This window comes from Pimephales promelas, chromosome 17, assembly GCF_988280905.1.
Source record: "Pimephales promelas chromosome 17, fPimPro1.hap1.1, whole genome shotgun sequence".
In the NCBI taxonomy this organism is placed as follows: Eukaryota; Metazoa; Chordata; class Actinopteri; order Cypriniformes; family Leuciscidae; genus Pimephales; species Pimephales promelas.
The window spans coordinates 5,022,931-5,039,618 of record NC_142785.1 but is presented as its reverse complement, the minus strand read 5'-3'; the positions used below and the strand labels follow the sequence as shown (position 1 = coordinate 5,039,618).

At 38.8% G+C, this 16,688-nt stretch overlaps 1 protein-coding gene across 1 annotated transcript in view; it reads right to left on the bottom strand.

The window, feature by feature from the left end:
• The window catches only part of mpp2b (MAGUK p55 scaffold protein 2b), a 48,680-nt gene extending 32,084 nt beyond the window's left edge, over positions 1–16,596 (bottom strand). The window contains exons 1-2 of the mRNA XM_039659701.2: positions 16,257–16,596; positions 7,842–7,915 (exon numbers count right to left, since the gene is read on the bottom strand). Coding sequence (XP_039515635.2) covers positions 7,842–7,872 — 31 coding nt within the window. The 5' untranslated portion in view covers positions 7,873–7,915; positions 16,257–16,596. The remainder of the gene's footprint in view (positions 1–7,841; positions 7,916–16,256) is intronic.
• Between the last annotated feature and the right edge of the window lie 92 nt (positions 16,597–16,688).

Genomic DNA, 16,688 nt, shown 5'->3' with positions numbered 1-16,688 from the left:
CATGTGACTACAGTGGCTCAACTATAAGTCAGGCATGTGATTGGCTAAGGACAAAAAAAAGCAGGAAAATATACGAAGCCCGACCACCAAACCCCCCACCCCCCCCCCCCTCGATCGATATATATCTATCCCAATATCTTTTCCGCAAAGCGAGAGTAAATGTTCAATCAAAGTCAAATATAGTCTTCACTATATAAATTATACATTGATTATTATTAAAGCTATACTATTAAAGTTCTCAGTCAAGAGCAGCGAGTGAACATTAAATAGATAGTTCTCCCAAAAATTGTAATTGTCATAATTTACTCTCTCAAGTTGTTTTAAACCTGAATAAGTTTCTTTCTTCTGTTTAAATTATTTGGAAGAATGTGGGTAACCAAACAGTTGATGTACCCCAGTGATTTCCATAGTAAATTTTTCCCTATGGAAGTCAATGGGGACCAGCAACTGTCTGGTCACCCACATTCTTCAAAATATCTTCTTTTTTTTTGTTCAGCACAAGAAATAAATGAATACAGGTTTGGAACAACATTTACAGTGAATAAATAATGACAGAATTTTTATTTTGGGGTCAACTATCCATTTAAGAACAAGCAGCTGCATTTTTATTATTAGGGCTACTGTCACTTTAAGACCTGTACGCGACACGTCTAATAATATACACGGAGCATTTGACAAGCAGATTTCTCTCAATTTTCTCGGTTTGCTTTGAGTTTAGACATAACCAAATGTTCTTATGTAAACCTTGTGTGTATTTGAGAGTATTAGCGAAATAATACTCGAAAGATAACTTAGTCCAGCAACCAGGCGCTGTTAGACAAGCTTTTAGTGCATGCGCACGTCGGGTGTTCACGCTCAGAACAGCGCATCAGCAGTGAATGACATCTTTAACCGGCAAGGCTTTAAAGCACATGCAAATTAACTTTTGTGAACTCGCTGAACAGATAGCCGTTCCTCTGCGTTAATATTGCGAGTATTTGTCGCGTTGTACACTATGCTGTTGAGACGGAGGTGTCAGGACTGCAACTGACAGAATGCACGATATAGCTGCTACATATTTCTACAAAAGCAGTCAGCAGCTTGCTTGGAGCAAGGATCATAGCGCAAATTTGAAATATATCGATATATCGCCTAGCTCTGGTGACCCAACTGTGATGTTGTCAACTGACAACGATACATTACCAGCGCGAGAGCGACTAGAGATACGAAATTGGGCAGGTGAACAAGCTGAACCAATTAGACATTCTCTGGCTGAACGCAAATACGTCCTTGTTGATACTTTGGAAGGAACTTTCTGTACGCACGTCAGCCAGTTATGGGTTATGTCACCCGTTTTTTTTTGTTTTTTTTACAGATCTGCATGATTCGCGTAGGTCACATTTTCAGGTCGGAAAATCCGTAATTCTGGATTAATCCGGAAAAATCACATCCCTGATAAGTTTATCAAGCGACGAGAATACTTTTTGTGCGAAAAAACAAACAAAAATAACGTTTTTATTCGACTATTCCTTTTCTTTCTTGTTGGCCTGAAACGAGACCTCCATACGATTTCCACGACGCATGCGCGAGAACTGAACTGAAGTAGTGTAAGGAGATCGCAATTCTCGCGCATGCGTCGTGGAAGTCTAAGGAAGTCTCGTTTCAGGCCATCTTTTTAGTAAATTAAAAAGTAAATTTTTTAAAGTAAATCTTTTTTTTTTTTTTTTTTTGCTTTTTTTTTCTCAGAGCAAATAATCGCGCAAACAGTTTGCAGCACTAGTTTCTGTCTGATGTCCATATTCACGTGTTGTGTTCTTCTCTTCTTCGCTGGGTATTGGCGCACGTGCTGTTTCGCGTCATTTCCGGTTTGTTTTATCGTGCGATTTTTCGTGACAAATCGTTGTTTGTAGAAAAGATAGAATCGTTGAGTTGTTCAACTCGTGTAGTGCGTTACCTCCTCAACAGCTCAACAACTTGAACACTCCTGATTTCGCAGAGAGCAAGTCATGTAGTGTGAACCGCACAGTTCAGCCTGGCGCTTTAAAATCATGTACTGTAGTGTGAACTAGGCTTAAGACAACAGAAGCACAAGACATGATCACATGACAAAGGGGAGCACAAGAAGAAACTAGGAACATGACAATGAGCATGAATAAAAAAAAATAAAAGACATGAACACAAACAAAACACAAACCAAACCGTGACAGAACAACATATTTACAGCATTTAATCGGGGTTAACGATAATTTATCAATATACTATTTTGTTATACTATTTTAAATGTTTGCTCATAATAAATTAACTGAAGATAATTTATACAACATAAAATGTTAAAATATATATTAGTAGAATAGTAATAAATGCAAAGTATTACATTTATATAAAAGTATTGGTAATTTGTTCATGATACCATGCATTACTAATGCATTAGTCATTGTTAACAAAAGTACATAATGTAGACTGTTACCTAAGTAACTTCAAGAGATAAATACAGCTACAGCAAAATACACCAAGAGGCAGAGAAATGTGTTCATTCTGAAATGCATGCTGGGAACCCAAACACCAGTATGGTCCTTTGGATATCACACTATTACAGTTATTATATAAATAAAAACACGAGATGACTGTAATACAGACATATAATCACTGCAATTCTGTAAATCAGTTATTCCCTGTTCATTGTAAAGTCACAGTACACTATTTATGTGTATTTAACTGCAATATATATTGTAGAAGTACTATTGTAAAAAAGTATTGTACAAGTACAAGAACTAGTTTGAAATAAATACCCCAATTCATGTTTTAGTGTACTGTTACTGTAAACATATAACCGTGCAATCTAAACCTTGCAATAAAGGTGTAAATAAAAATAAAAGAGTGCACATTTCTAATAACTGGCTGAAGGAGTCATGCTGTATAATCAGTTAGCTGTCACGATGTTGGCAGCTAGTGTTTGTGGCAAACTGGACCTTCATTATCACAAGTATCAACGGAGGTGATATATCTAGAGCTAAACGAGGACTCTAGTTGACACACTGACACTAACGGCAATGAAAGCAGTTTCTTTAGTTGATGGGATGAAGGAAGAGCATGGGATGCTTGCTCACAAGCGCTCATAAGCTGATTGGACATAAGTGAAAGGTTGATTGGGTTCTTTCCAGTGCTTAGAAAAAAAGCCTTGCTAGTGCCAACAGGCAATGAAAAACTAGAAGTTCTGACATCCCTTTTAATGAAGAGCTTGGACAATCTTGTCCTAACCCACCTTAGAAGAACCAATCAGATAAAAGCATTCTGTCCCAGAACCATTTTGCCATGCACTTCATTCAGTGAGTAATCGAGCTGGCGTTCTGGATCAGCATGTTTAGGTGCTTAGAATCTGCTGAAATAGCATTGCTCCCTCAGCACAATGCAGAAAAGCAGAGATGGTCCTCACTGCAGAACACGAAATCCAAGGGGAGGAGTTGGATCCAGATCCAACTCCTCCAACCTTACATATACCTAAACCTACCCTGATCCCTAACCCCACCCCTAATCCTACTCATCTCCGTTCCCTGATCCCTAAACCCACCCCTAATCCTACCCGTCTCCGCTCCCTGATCCCTAACCCCACCCCTAATCCAATCACTTATTTAAACACTTGTTTAAACAGAACACACACCGCTGCCTTCAATCGTAATGCAACTGACAGTTCTACAAATTAAGCTTTTAAATAAAAGAGCGCCTTGCAAACATGATACCCACCCACAGGAAGCCTAATAAGGCTAGCTACCTGGTCGTAGCTAAAATGTATGTCCCACAACGTAAAGGCCTGTTCACACCGGGACGAACTTCGCGCACATTATTTGCCGACGTTTAACGCCACGTGACTAAACAACAGGGGACAATGTAAGTGTGCACACCGACACGTAAAACACCACGCGTAAAAGCGTCATTTTAAAAAAATAAAAAAAACGTCTTGGGCTCATTTTTTTAGTTTGATGCGCTGCGTCAAAAACTATCCGACCAATGAGATGGTAAAACACAACTTGGGGACGCTCAAACACAATACGGTCTTGTCGAGCACACATATGCAACGGCGAAGAAGATATACGCCAAGTAGCGTCGCAGTCTACATAGAAATAAGACGAGGAAGATTCAATCTTCAAGAGAAGAGATGAATTGCAAGATGAATGTAGAGCTGCTGTTCTCGTTGGTGCTAGAACATAAAGAACTATATGACAAACGCGACAGGGACTACAAACATCTTGATAAAAGAAAACTGATATGGAGTGGTATTGCAGAGCAAATTGGTGCCATATAATGTCAGGGAATGAATTTGCATGATCACTTGGCTCATCATCAGCGAAAATCGCTTGGGTGTGAACACAAAATGCATTGAAAAACACTGACGAATAACGCGCGCTGATATTCGTCCCGGTGTGTACGGGCCTTGAGGACTCCCTTCTGGGGAGTCTACTCCCCGAACTACTAAGGTCAATCACCCGAGGTAAGCTGGCCTACAGTGCCCTCGTTGGGGCTGCCTAGTCAATGAGGTCTGCTGAGGCCTACTACCTACCGGCACAGCCAAAAAGTAGTGAAGGTTAGAACTTTCTTCTCAAATGGTGCAAGGTAGGATAATACAGAACTGAAGTTAAGTACTCAGACCTACCCTGTAATACTACCACCTCACCCTGAGATTTAACAGGGTGCGAGCCCGCCAGTGGCTCTAGAGGTGACAGAATTCCGCCCAGCTTAGGGGAGTGGGGCTTGCTTGTAAGCCACCCACCTACAACCCAACGGTCGAGCAGTAGCTCCGCGAGGTTAGTGGAGCCTATTTTGGCGGCCCAAATACACATGCTAGTTCTGCATGGCGGGGTTTGGCAGACAAAACTCCGTCTCTTCGTGAGGCGAAAGACGGTCAACCCTGCTCAAGAAAAACCCATTGTACCGGGGAGGCCTTATTGAGGCCTAACCCAGGGTCTTTATAAATCATGCCTCTGCACCAAGCTGGGGTGCATTTCCCGTACAACTATGTAACTCGCTCCTTCACTACCATAGCACGATGCATCGTTGGAGAAATCAACTAGCTAGTCACGAGTGTTTGAAACCCATTGTCGCAAAGTATCGTTCAACCACGTTGGTTTCGCACATGGTGGAGTAATAACTACTTTAAATGAAACTGTTTGAGATCCAATTTACGCTAGATTTTTTTTTAATATAAATTACAGAGATGTCATCTGAGGACTAATTGTTCTCAGTTATTTTGCTTTATTACCAGACTCAATATTTGGCTCGTTCTTACATAGTAGAGCACATTCGCACATGTGCACTTTTCAAACACGGTACTTTAAATCTTTTGACAAACTAAGAGACATAATTACATTTGTGTGTATTCTAAATAAAAGGCACCGGTTGTACTGAATGTCAGCTTGCTTATTTTACTCAAGATAAGGATTTATTGAGTCCAAATGTCATGCAATATAGAAACTATGCCTCTAACCACAGGTCGAGAGCTGTCGTTCAAACCACACAACTTTGCGATGCTGTTTGCGAATGTTCGATGAAACGATTGTTTCGGGAAACACAGACTCTTTGAACTATGGCTAACGATGCTTTCGGGAAACGCACCCCTGCATTACTCTTTTCGGCCCAGAATGCAGAGAAGGGGGCGGGCCTTGGCCTAACGACTCCCATGGGAGGAGGCTGTCAGATAGGGATGCTAAAAACCTACATTCACAAAGGGAAGGGCCAGAGGCAGAAATACTTTAGCAGAACGCCTCCATTATCCCAATCATAGCCTAGGCCAGCTACAGAGACGGCCTTGGTTATGGCCAGCCTGTAAGCATAGATCTACCTGAGGGCTCGGAGGAGCTTTTTTTTTATACGAGGGCCAGCAGAATGGCTCAGCCTATACTGAAATCCCAAACAGAGCTCGGGAAAAAATGGATGGCTCATCTGAGCAGGTGGTTTAAGCCCAGGGAGAATGCACTCTTATCGCAAGCAATTTTTCCCCCAATAAGCAGCCATGGCAGATGCAGCCTGCCCACGGTGCGTTCCATAACACCAACCATGCTCAGCATATTCTGACTAAGTTCTTTTTTATAGAAAACTTTTTATAAAAGGGAATGCCCGAGGCATTCCCCCTTAGCATCAATCGATGCAGTGCGAGTTCTCTTTCCAAAGGGAACTACAGCCGACTGTCAACTAGCATGCATGTTCTGCGCCTACGTGTAAATGAGACTGAAACTGTCTATTCCTGCAGATATATACATCTATATTCATCAATCAAAAAGGGAAGCCGACACTGCCGGCTGCAGATACACAAACCATAAAAAAGTAGTCCATTTACTGTTTTGAATATCAATCCTGCTGATCACTATCTTCACTCCACTCCTCTCATGTTAATATTAAAGGGATAGTTCACTTTGAAATTCATTTTTGGTATGTTTTACCTTACGTCAAGGGCATCCAAGATGTAGGAGTCTTGGTTTCCACAGTAGTTTCAATTTTGATATTTTTAGGCCAAACCGTTCTTGTCTGTCTGTCATTTAATGCAGGTCTGGACGGTTTGGCCTAAAAATATCAAAATTGAAAAAACTGTGGAAACAAAGACACCTACATCTTGGATGCCCTTGAGGTAAGCTAAAACATACCAACAATGAATTTCAAAGTGAACTATCCCTTTAAAATATTCACATATTTTAATACACACCAAAAAGTATTCTCGTCGCTTGATAAACATAAGGTTGAGCCACTGTAGTCTAATTTAGGACTAGGGAACTGTAGGGGACTTTAGGACTGTAGGACTATTTTAACGATGTCTTTACTAACTTTCTGGGCCGCCAGATGCAATTACCAAACAGGAGGAGTGATCCAGCTCTCAGATTTAATAAAAATCGTATTTTAAATATTGTAAAATATATATAAAAAAATTATATAATATATAAAAAATATCGTAATTTGTGTTCAAAAAACGATAGTTTTACGAAGTTGTAACAACATGACGGTGAGTAATTACTGACAGAATTTTCATTTTGGGTGAACTATCCCTTTAAACTACAGAAATTACACACTTCTCCTTTAATTATATCATTTTTTTTTTTTAACCTTTATTTAACCAGGTTTGTCTCATTGAGATATAACATCTCTTTTTCAAGAGAGACCTGGCCAAGATAGCAGAACAAATTTGATTACACAATCACAAAACAAACACAATCGTAAAACAAACACAAAAGAGGCAAAGACAAATCATGTATGTATCAATTTAAAATAAAAGTGTCATTAATTAAAACATTTGCACGTGTGGATGGATTCATGTTCTATAGTTTTAACATAACCTTTAAAATCATTTAAGGGAATTATCATGGTGTCATTAGGTACAATTTTTACATTTTAAATTGATGAATACCTATATGGACAAGCAATCTAGATATAAACTGTAATAGGGTTGGATTTAGTTTTCTTTTTATGCACATTTTGCTTCTAGATAATATTTATTCTTTAAACATTTGTACCAGCTATAAATTCTAATGACTTATGTTACTTGTCTCATCACCACTGTTTTTCATCATCTTTCTTTCAACAAAAGAACCTCATAACAGAACAATGCATTGATTTTTATTCTCTGTAGCTGTCCAGAGAAATGCAATAATATTGACTCAAATGTCTCTCCAGTGAAAGCTTGGTGGATGTGTGGATGCTCAGTGAAGCACTAATATTTAATCCCAGTTTATTCGGGTGTTCCAAGCCAGAAATGGCTGACTGGCTTGTTAAGGTTGTCACTGACTTTCCCTCCTCATTATTTCACAAAACCTTTTTGTGGACTAACAAGATTTTGGAATGGTGACAAAGAAGTTCAGATAATTGTTAAAATAAAGCCATACCTGAGTCAGAGCTGGCAGACGCCACTGGCATTTTCGATTTCGTTTGTGTCTTTCTGCGTATCAAATTGGTCCAACTAAAGAGGGACAGAGAGAGTTTCTGCATGAAAATCAAATTCATCACATGGTCAGTCCAAGTATTTACCCCAAATCCCCCCTCTCAGCACAGAGCTAAAGAGTAACGTTAGTAACGTAATGTATTCCAATTACTTTTAGATTACTTTTGACCTAACATGTTTATCTCATAGATTTTAATAAGATTATTCTGTACCTTGATGTAAAATACAAAGAGAAAAAAAAAATCCATTCTTTATCATCAGCAACATGAGGCCATAAATTACAGGGTTTCCAAAACATAACTGCAATGAGTTTGTGAGATGATGAAAATGGAATGAATTTAATCATAAAATGTGAATTTAAATAAAGAAGAAAAATAGATACTTTAAAAATAAAAACAATACTTGGACTCTAAAATCTCTCTAAAAAAAATTACTTTTTTTTACCAGCATACCAGTGCGACCATTAAATTAGAGAACACATGAGCATGCACATGTGTTGTCAAGTTATTTAAATATTAACTTAAAATCTTCAAGTAAATGTTTTAGGTAAAATTTTAAATAATGTTAATAATATTTTAATCATGCCATCCATAAAAAGTGACTAATCTGATAAACTAATCTCTTTTTTTATTCATCCAATTTACAGGTAAGCAAACAAACACTTTTCCAAGACTTTCTACATTTGATATAAACAGAAATTATTGCAACATTTAGGCATTTTTTTCTTTCCTGAGAAGGAATCACGTTACACTATCCTAGTGGGAAAATAAAAATGTGTGAAGACATAGGCAAATTTGACAACTCTTTCACGCTGCACACATGGATACATTACACACACAGCTAAACGGCACTTTATTACGGGGAGTTTAAAGGCGCTATCTCACGGTGTGACACATCTACTACACACGCACCATGTTAAAAATAGCTCTCACTGAAGCTGTAAACTCTGACTGTGCACCTCAGCAAGACTTTGCATAACCCAGCTGAATGTGCATGTGTGAGAGAGATTGTGTCAGTGTGTGTGTATTACGCTCCAGTGCTCTTAAACATTCTCCTTAGCTTAATGTCAAAATCAAACTCTTAGCACAGAAACACAGAAGTGATTGAGCATGGAGAACTGCTAACATTGTAATACAGGGTTTCTAAAGACTTAGCAGAGTGTAATTAATGATAACATATCAAAACATAAATTAAGAAGTTTCCCTTCTGTTCACAACAAGACAAAGAAGATGATCCTCAACAGCAAAATCAGTGTAACTCCCCACATACAGTTAACAAAATAGAACAATACTAAACATCTTATTTATTCAAAACCACTCATAATCCAATTTTTGAATCCATTTAATCCTGCTTCAGTGACAGGAATAAATACCTTCAGAGTTTAAAGTATTTTCCTCATTTATATAGCGCTTTTAACAATGTAGATTGTTTCCAAGCAGCTTTATGCTCAACAGCTTTATGAATATATATACATATATATATATATATATATATATATATATATATATAACTCATTGATCAATATGCTTGCGTAGGAGTCATACTTTCAGGCTCTTTCATGTGCAAGTGTCTGTGTGTCTGTGTTTCATGTCAAGTGTGTGTTAACCCTATACCCTACATACAGTTAGGGTGATATACATGACTTAAAATGTGATATTGTAATAGCAATTGTGATATTGTAATAGCAATATATATATAATAGCAATTATAGCAATATTATCTTATTGTTTTAGCACAATTATGATGGCAAGCATTAAAAGATTTACCTCAGAACAAGCTATGGAACAATTACTGGAAAGTGACGCGGAGAAATCCGAATCTAATAGCTTTTCCACAGATGATGAAATATTTTACTTTTGATTGAACATTTACAAATGTCTGTCAAGCAAAGGGTTTGAACAATATATTTTTTGTTCAAAAACTGTTCACTATTGATGTGTGAGGTGTGATTTTCAGTAATAAATGACAAAAATAATGTTTTTAAATTCTCTAGTTAATTGTACATTTATTGTACATGTTTCACTCATACTTCCTGTATAAACACATTAAATGCTAGCTTGGGGTCTTCTGAATCCATAGATACCAAACACATGGTGTTCCATCTCCATTACAGATATAGTTTATAAAAATGGTTTATAAAAATGCCAAATGTAAAAATAGAAAAAACTGACCAAAAAGGGCTTAGTCCCCAGAGGGTGAAGCTCAGTGTAAGAACACAAATGTAACAAACAAATGTTCAAAAAAGGAACAAATCCAAAAATAGCCCCTTTCCGCTCCCTCAAATTGGGCTTCTCATTACTTTACATGGGAGAATGGTAGTAACCAAGACAACCATAAGCTCCCCTCGCACACACAGCGTCTATTTATTCTTTTTCTCCTTTGTACTGGTTCAACACGGAAATGACAGAGACTACATTAGATAGCAATTACAATCTACAAGTAGTGGTGTAGTACTTATGAGCAAAGGATGTGGGTATGTTCACAAATAAATAAGTTGCTAGTTACTATAAACTATTAAAAAAACTATAAAATACTATAAAAACATAAAAAGCTATTGACAATTTAACACAACCTCAAATACGATTCATAAAATGGTTAGTACTAAAAAAAATATTAAAGACACAAAACTTCTTAAAAAATGTTGTTTATTAAAATAACTATGAAATCAAAATGTACTATTTTATTTTTTACATACAATAATTTAACTATTACTACTACTATTATAATTTTTTAAGGAATATTTATTAATTATTTTTTGTGCACATAATTATTATTTTTAATTAATGTGCTCTGATAAACTATAATCAAAATTACTTGTAAATTTATATTTTTTTTAAAAAAAATACTACGAAGCCCCTAAAGGGACGTTTGAAAAATAAAAATACACAAACTTTCTGCATGCTCACGAGATATTTTTCTCAGGAGCATATGAAAGTCTGTATATATTTATTTTTGCAAAGGTTCCTTTAGTAAAATACATCTCCTTGCAGCAACATCTCTTCTCTGATGAAATGTTTACTGGTGTGAGGGTGGGACAACCTGTCACTCATATGAGATCACACCAGCAAATGACAACGGTCCAACAATCGTTCATGCGATCCATTCCTGATGAACAAAATGAAGTACCGCCCAGCATTTTTTCTTCTTTTTCTTAAAGAGGCCAGCCCGAACTCAAGGCATGACTCGCTGACTAAAAATCCCTGCAGGTCCCCCACCTTCTAAGGGGCTGTTTACACCTGGCCACTTCATGCGTTTTCTCAGATCGGATAGCTATCTGATTTATCAAAATTATTCCATTTACACCTGGTCACATAAATGTGTTTTTGCAAAACGGGTATAAATCCGATCTTCAATTCCCGCGCTATATGCGGATTTAATGAAGTGCACGTCACCGAAAGCAACAGATATGAGTTGCATTTTATTGATCATCGGCTAATTTCAAAATCAGCAAAGACTGTGATAAGAGAGAGCGGCAACAGAACTGGTAAGATCATTTCGTTTCTTTACTTTTAATGAAGATGGTAGTGACTTACTTTCACTTTGATTTGCGGCGCGTTGGCTTGATAGGCGCTCAGCTGCTCATCTGAGGTGATGCGGGTCGCAGTAGTGTCGTCATATCTGACTAAAATAGCATGACATATAGCCTGTAACACACTCTCACGTGTTTATTTTTTAGCATTTTTGGGAGTAGTAGCATTTACATATGTAGTTTCAAGAACAAAATGCACACCTGTCCAGTTTCGTCTGGAATGCGGCCCAGACCACCTCCTGAAGTGGTTTGAGCGATCGGATTCAAATCCGTCTCGAATGCGTTTCGGGGGCATTTACACCTGGTCTTTTCATGATCGGATAGCTATCCGATCACAGAAAACGCATGAAGTGGCCAGGTGTAAACGGCCCCTAAAAGGAAGCAAGTGCGATCAGGAGCACTGTCTTTAGAGACAGGACCTAAGCTCAATCGACTCCGGCGGCTTAAAGGGAGCATTCTGCAGACCGTAAAGGACCACAGAGAGATGACAATGAGAGGCAGCCTGGGAGGATTTAGCCTTCTCGCGCCTCTCAGGAACCCGATGATCAGGTCGTGCTAACCCAGTGACTTGGGATGTGGGTGCCATATGGTGCCCCGTCCCTAAGAAAGCAAGTCCTTCCTCAGGGGAATCCGCCAGGGAGGGGCTGTCGTAAAGACCATCAGGTTCCAAAACCAGGTACGTGTATTTGCATAAATGTGCCAAAGTGTCTGTACTGAGGGCTGCCTCATCAGTGAATAAAAGAGCGGGAGGTGGGAGGACTCCTGGAAGGCAAACAGGTTGGCCTGTGCGTCCCTAAATCGAATCCAGATCAGCTGGACCACCTGGTGATGGAGTCTCATTCTCCTGGAAGAGTGAGCCTTCGTGAAGGAACATCGGCCGCACAATTGAGCTCATCTAGAATGCAAATGGCAGCGAGCGACCTGAGCCACTGCTGACTCCAGATGAGATGGTGGGCAAGGTGTGACATGCGACGTGATTGTACCTCGCCTTGGTGGTTAATGTAAGTAACCATCAGCAATTGGTTTGCCACTAAATTCGAGGTTCCGTCCATTAGCCCCAAGCTGCATGCCCATTGCACATAGCATCCCAGCCTGTTCTGGAGGCATCTGTTGTAACAACAACATGCCTAGACACTTGTTATTGACCTTTATTTAACCCTGCAAGTCACTTAAGAACAAGTTCTTACAATTTGTAAGAACACCCTGACACCCCAACACCCTGACACTCCGGCCCATAGAAACAAGGTCAGGGAAATCTGCCAGGGAGGGACTGTCGCAAGCATCAAGAGGTCCAAGGTCTGACCAAGGGCTGAATGTTCGGTGACAGATCGGTGTGGTCACATAGTGTGCCGTGACACCATGCCCACACTCGTTGTTGAGACGTGCAGTCATATTGACCAAGTCCAACATAACATGCTCAGCACAGGGTAGAGCTTGCTCTTCTCCCAGTAGACCCAAAGCCACACTGGGTCCCCCACAAGAAAGACACGCAACATCATCTGGCAGCTTGGCGGCACATGGCACACTAGAGGAGCAGAAGTATCCCACTGTAACCTTTAGGTCTCCCAGCGTGTTAACTATGCCAGAGTTAATTATTGTTGGTGAAGGCAGAGCAGCATTTATAATTTCTCATTATATGATGAACCCCAATGCACAACAGCTTTTTATTGTGAATTTAATCACGACTGTAGTGCAGGATTTGAACAAAACCATAAAGGCCTGTTCACACCGGGACGAATTTCACGTGCGTTATTCGCCGACGTTTAACGCCTCGTGACTAAACAAAGTGCTCACAACGACGCGTAAAACGTCATTTAAAAAAATGCCTCAAGTTCGTTTTTTTAGTTTGAAGCGCTGCTACAAAAACTATCCGACCAATGAGATTGCCGCTTTTTCTCAAGTGTTTGGGGCTTCTGAAGTTACCGTCAAACACAACTTGGGGGCGCTCAAACACAAAACGGTCTTGCCGAGCACACATATGCAACGGCGAAGAAGATATAAGCCAGGTAGCGTCGCCGTCTACACAGCCAGGAAGAAATAAGACGTGGAAGATGCAAGGCAAGATGAATGTAGAGCTGCTGTTCTTGTTGGTGAACATAACTATATGACAAACGTGACAGGGACTACAAACATCTTGATAAAAGAAAACTGATATGGAGTGGTATTGCAGAGCAAATTGGCGCCATCTAATGTCAGGGAATGAATTTGCATGTTCACTCAGCTCATCGTCAGTGAAAATGGCTTGGGTGTGAACACAGAAAACGCGTTGAAAAACGCTGACGAATAACGCGCGCTGATATTCATCCCGGTGTGTACGGGCCTTAATAAAGTTCAATTTCAGTAACTCATCCTGCATCATTTCTACTATGGACATCAGAGCCGGACAGTATCGAAGTATATAAGTACAATTTTTTTAAGTACAATAAACTTGGATGTTTAAATCATTTCAGATGTTTTGCAACGCAACCTCAGTCTGAACAGTCATATCGGAATTAATGTGGCTTTAATGTGGAAGTTATCAAGACAGTTGCGAAAGTTAGTCAATGGAAGGACTGGGATGTGTCAAAGCTTATAAGTATTACAGTGACAGCTCTATGCAAGAAAAATACGAGGGCTCGTATCATAAACATTTAAAAACTCTTTTTTTTATATTGTCTGTGCATAAATTTGCTAGCTTCGGAGGAAGATCACACTATAAATAAACACGCAATCACTTGATGTGTGACGTCATTTTTTATCCTTTTGTGCATGCGGGTCAGTCCAGGACCATGATCTGTTCACACTAGAATCTGACATTGACCACATTTGAAAAAATAAAAAAAAAACAAAGTAAACAGCTATACAAAAAAAAAAATCAGATCTGAGCAATAAATCGGAATTCAGCACTAAGCTTCATGTTTTGCCTGACTTTATTGACTTATACTGAAGAAGGGACTTCAAATATCTTGAGACCAGAATTCCCTGGCCCCTGTTTCCACCTGACACATTTGGAACATGTTAATAACAGGTGCAAACAGCAAGGAGTCACGGCCATCCACTTGTGAGTTTGCACAAACAAACCACTCACAGTTTCCTCAGCAAAAATATTTTTTTACTAGATATCAGTACTTCTGAACTACGCAAATACAGCCGTTTTAAACACTCACACTTACACACATAAGCTCAATTACCAAAGGCAGTGAGGGCAGCATATGACAGTGGGAGGTCAGCACTAACAGTACTGTATAGCATTAACTCTCCGGCTGCGCAGCTGCAGCAACGGTTGCCTGGCAACACATGAAATCCCAAGAGCCTCTACTGTAGGGTATTTGAATGGAGCAAAAGAGCTGGAAAATTGGAGAGTAAATCTTGAGCTGTTCTGTGTTTAGGCATGTCATTTAGAAATGTTAATTGATTATCTTTATTATGAGATTAGGATGTACATTATTCAAGTAACTGGCTGGCTGGTTTTTTAAGTTTCAGGACAATCTGTGGTCAGCTTGTCTTTGTGTGTCTACACACTGATCATTTAATAAGCACATTTGCCTCTTTGGCAGCTGATGTGTCACCTGGTGTACAATAATGAGCCAAACAAGTGCCTGAAAATGGCACGTTGGTGTCTCACGGTATATATTATTCAGTCGAGGACATTTAAATTAAGCTACCTTATGGCCAATAACAATATTAAAATCAAAACAAAATCAATCAAATATGTTAGAGACCTTCTAAGTCATATACCCCGTCTTGCAGCGTCACTTGTTTTGTTTTTTTCAGTGCACTGACTACATCACCGGTTTTCATGGAAACCGTCCCTGGCGCTGCACACGTGGGTAAAGCTGTCACACACAGAGTGGAACAGAAGCAGAGAGGTCATGTCATGTTTATGAATGAGACTAAGAAAAGAATGTAGGAGTTGGAGAGGTGTCGCCTTTCCCACACAAGCCAGCAAACTCATGTGAAAAGAACAGACCAAAAAAACTTCAATAATAATAGAAATATGGTAATAGGAATTTAAAAATAAAATATTAAAAATAAAAAATAAAAAATTATAATTACAAAATAGCCCAAATAACCTTGACAGATGTCTCACAACCATAATAAGAAGGAAGAATATATATATATATATATATATATATATATATATATATATATATATATATATATATATATATACTGTATATAATAAAAATTATTTGTTTGAAATTAATAATATTAATAATAATTACTATATTTACAGAGGGGAAATAAACTCTGGCCTGAGCATCATGCAGATGTTGTTTTCGCTCATATACATGTAAGTATATCCATTATAATCAGAATAATTATAATCTTTTCCTTGTGATTTATTGAGTGGAACAACTAAAATATCTAATAAAAGCATTGTGATAAAATGAATCTAGCAAAGTCTTCATCATGGATGACGTCATTGTAAATTAGGCAATCCGAACTGTTAATTAGCCTAACTGTAATAAAAATAAAAAAAATGATGGTGATCTATTTAAAAAATGCATGGTTTTCATTTTAAATACAGCCTGAACACATTTAGTTATGTAGTATGTACAGTGCTGCCATCAGATGTAAAACATGGTGCGATTATAGCTATGTTCAATGACTAATTTCCATTATCCCGTGTTATTTTACATGATAGCCTCTCCAAAGAATCCCATATTCCCATTAAACCAGATGCCCAGAATAGGCAATGTAATACCATTGTATTGTTTGCGCGAGTAACACTGACATTAGTGAAAAATACTCAAGTTCAGATCAAACTTGTTTATCGCGTCGCGTCCGTCGCTCGCTGGGCAGAAATGAGCTGAATTTCACTATCTGTCATGAACGCCTTTGACTCACCTGTAATGTCAAACGTGAGGTGAAATAAACCAGCAGTGCACGTCTTTCACTTTTTGCAGACGGCGGTCATGATGTTGGTCGCCGAATTAACGCGTATAATCCATCTGCTTTCGAATCATTAAGAATTTCGCGTCTTATTTACCTCACACACCTGATAACACAGCAACCAGTGAGTCTCACGGACAGCAATATTATCACGCGACACGAACACTTTAAACTAGATTGTCTGCTCAGTCAAGCTCTTGTCACCTGATTACTAAACGAAGATTTAAACAATCTGTGTAACTGCTTTACATCACGTATCTGACCGGCGGCGATGCGCTTTTGTTTTATTGAGATGCTGTGCGTCTTAAAGGGGCAACACACTCCACGCCTCTCTGCGGAGCTACATCACCCCCCTCGACATCGAATTAAATCACTCAAACCTTTACA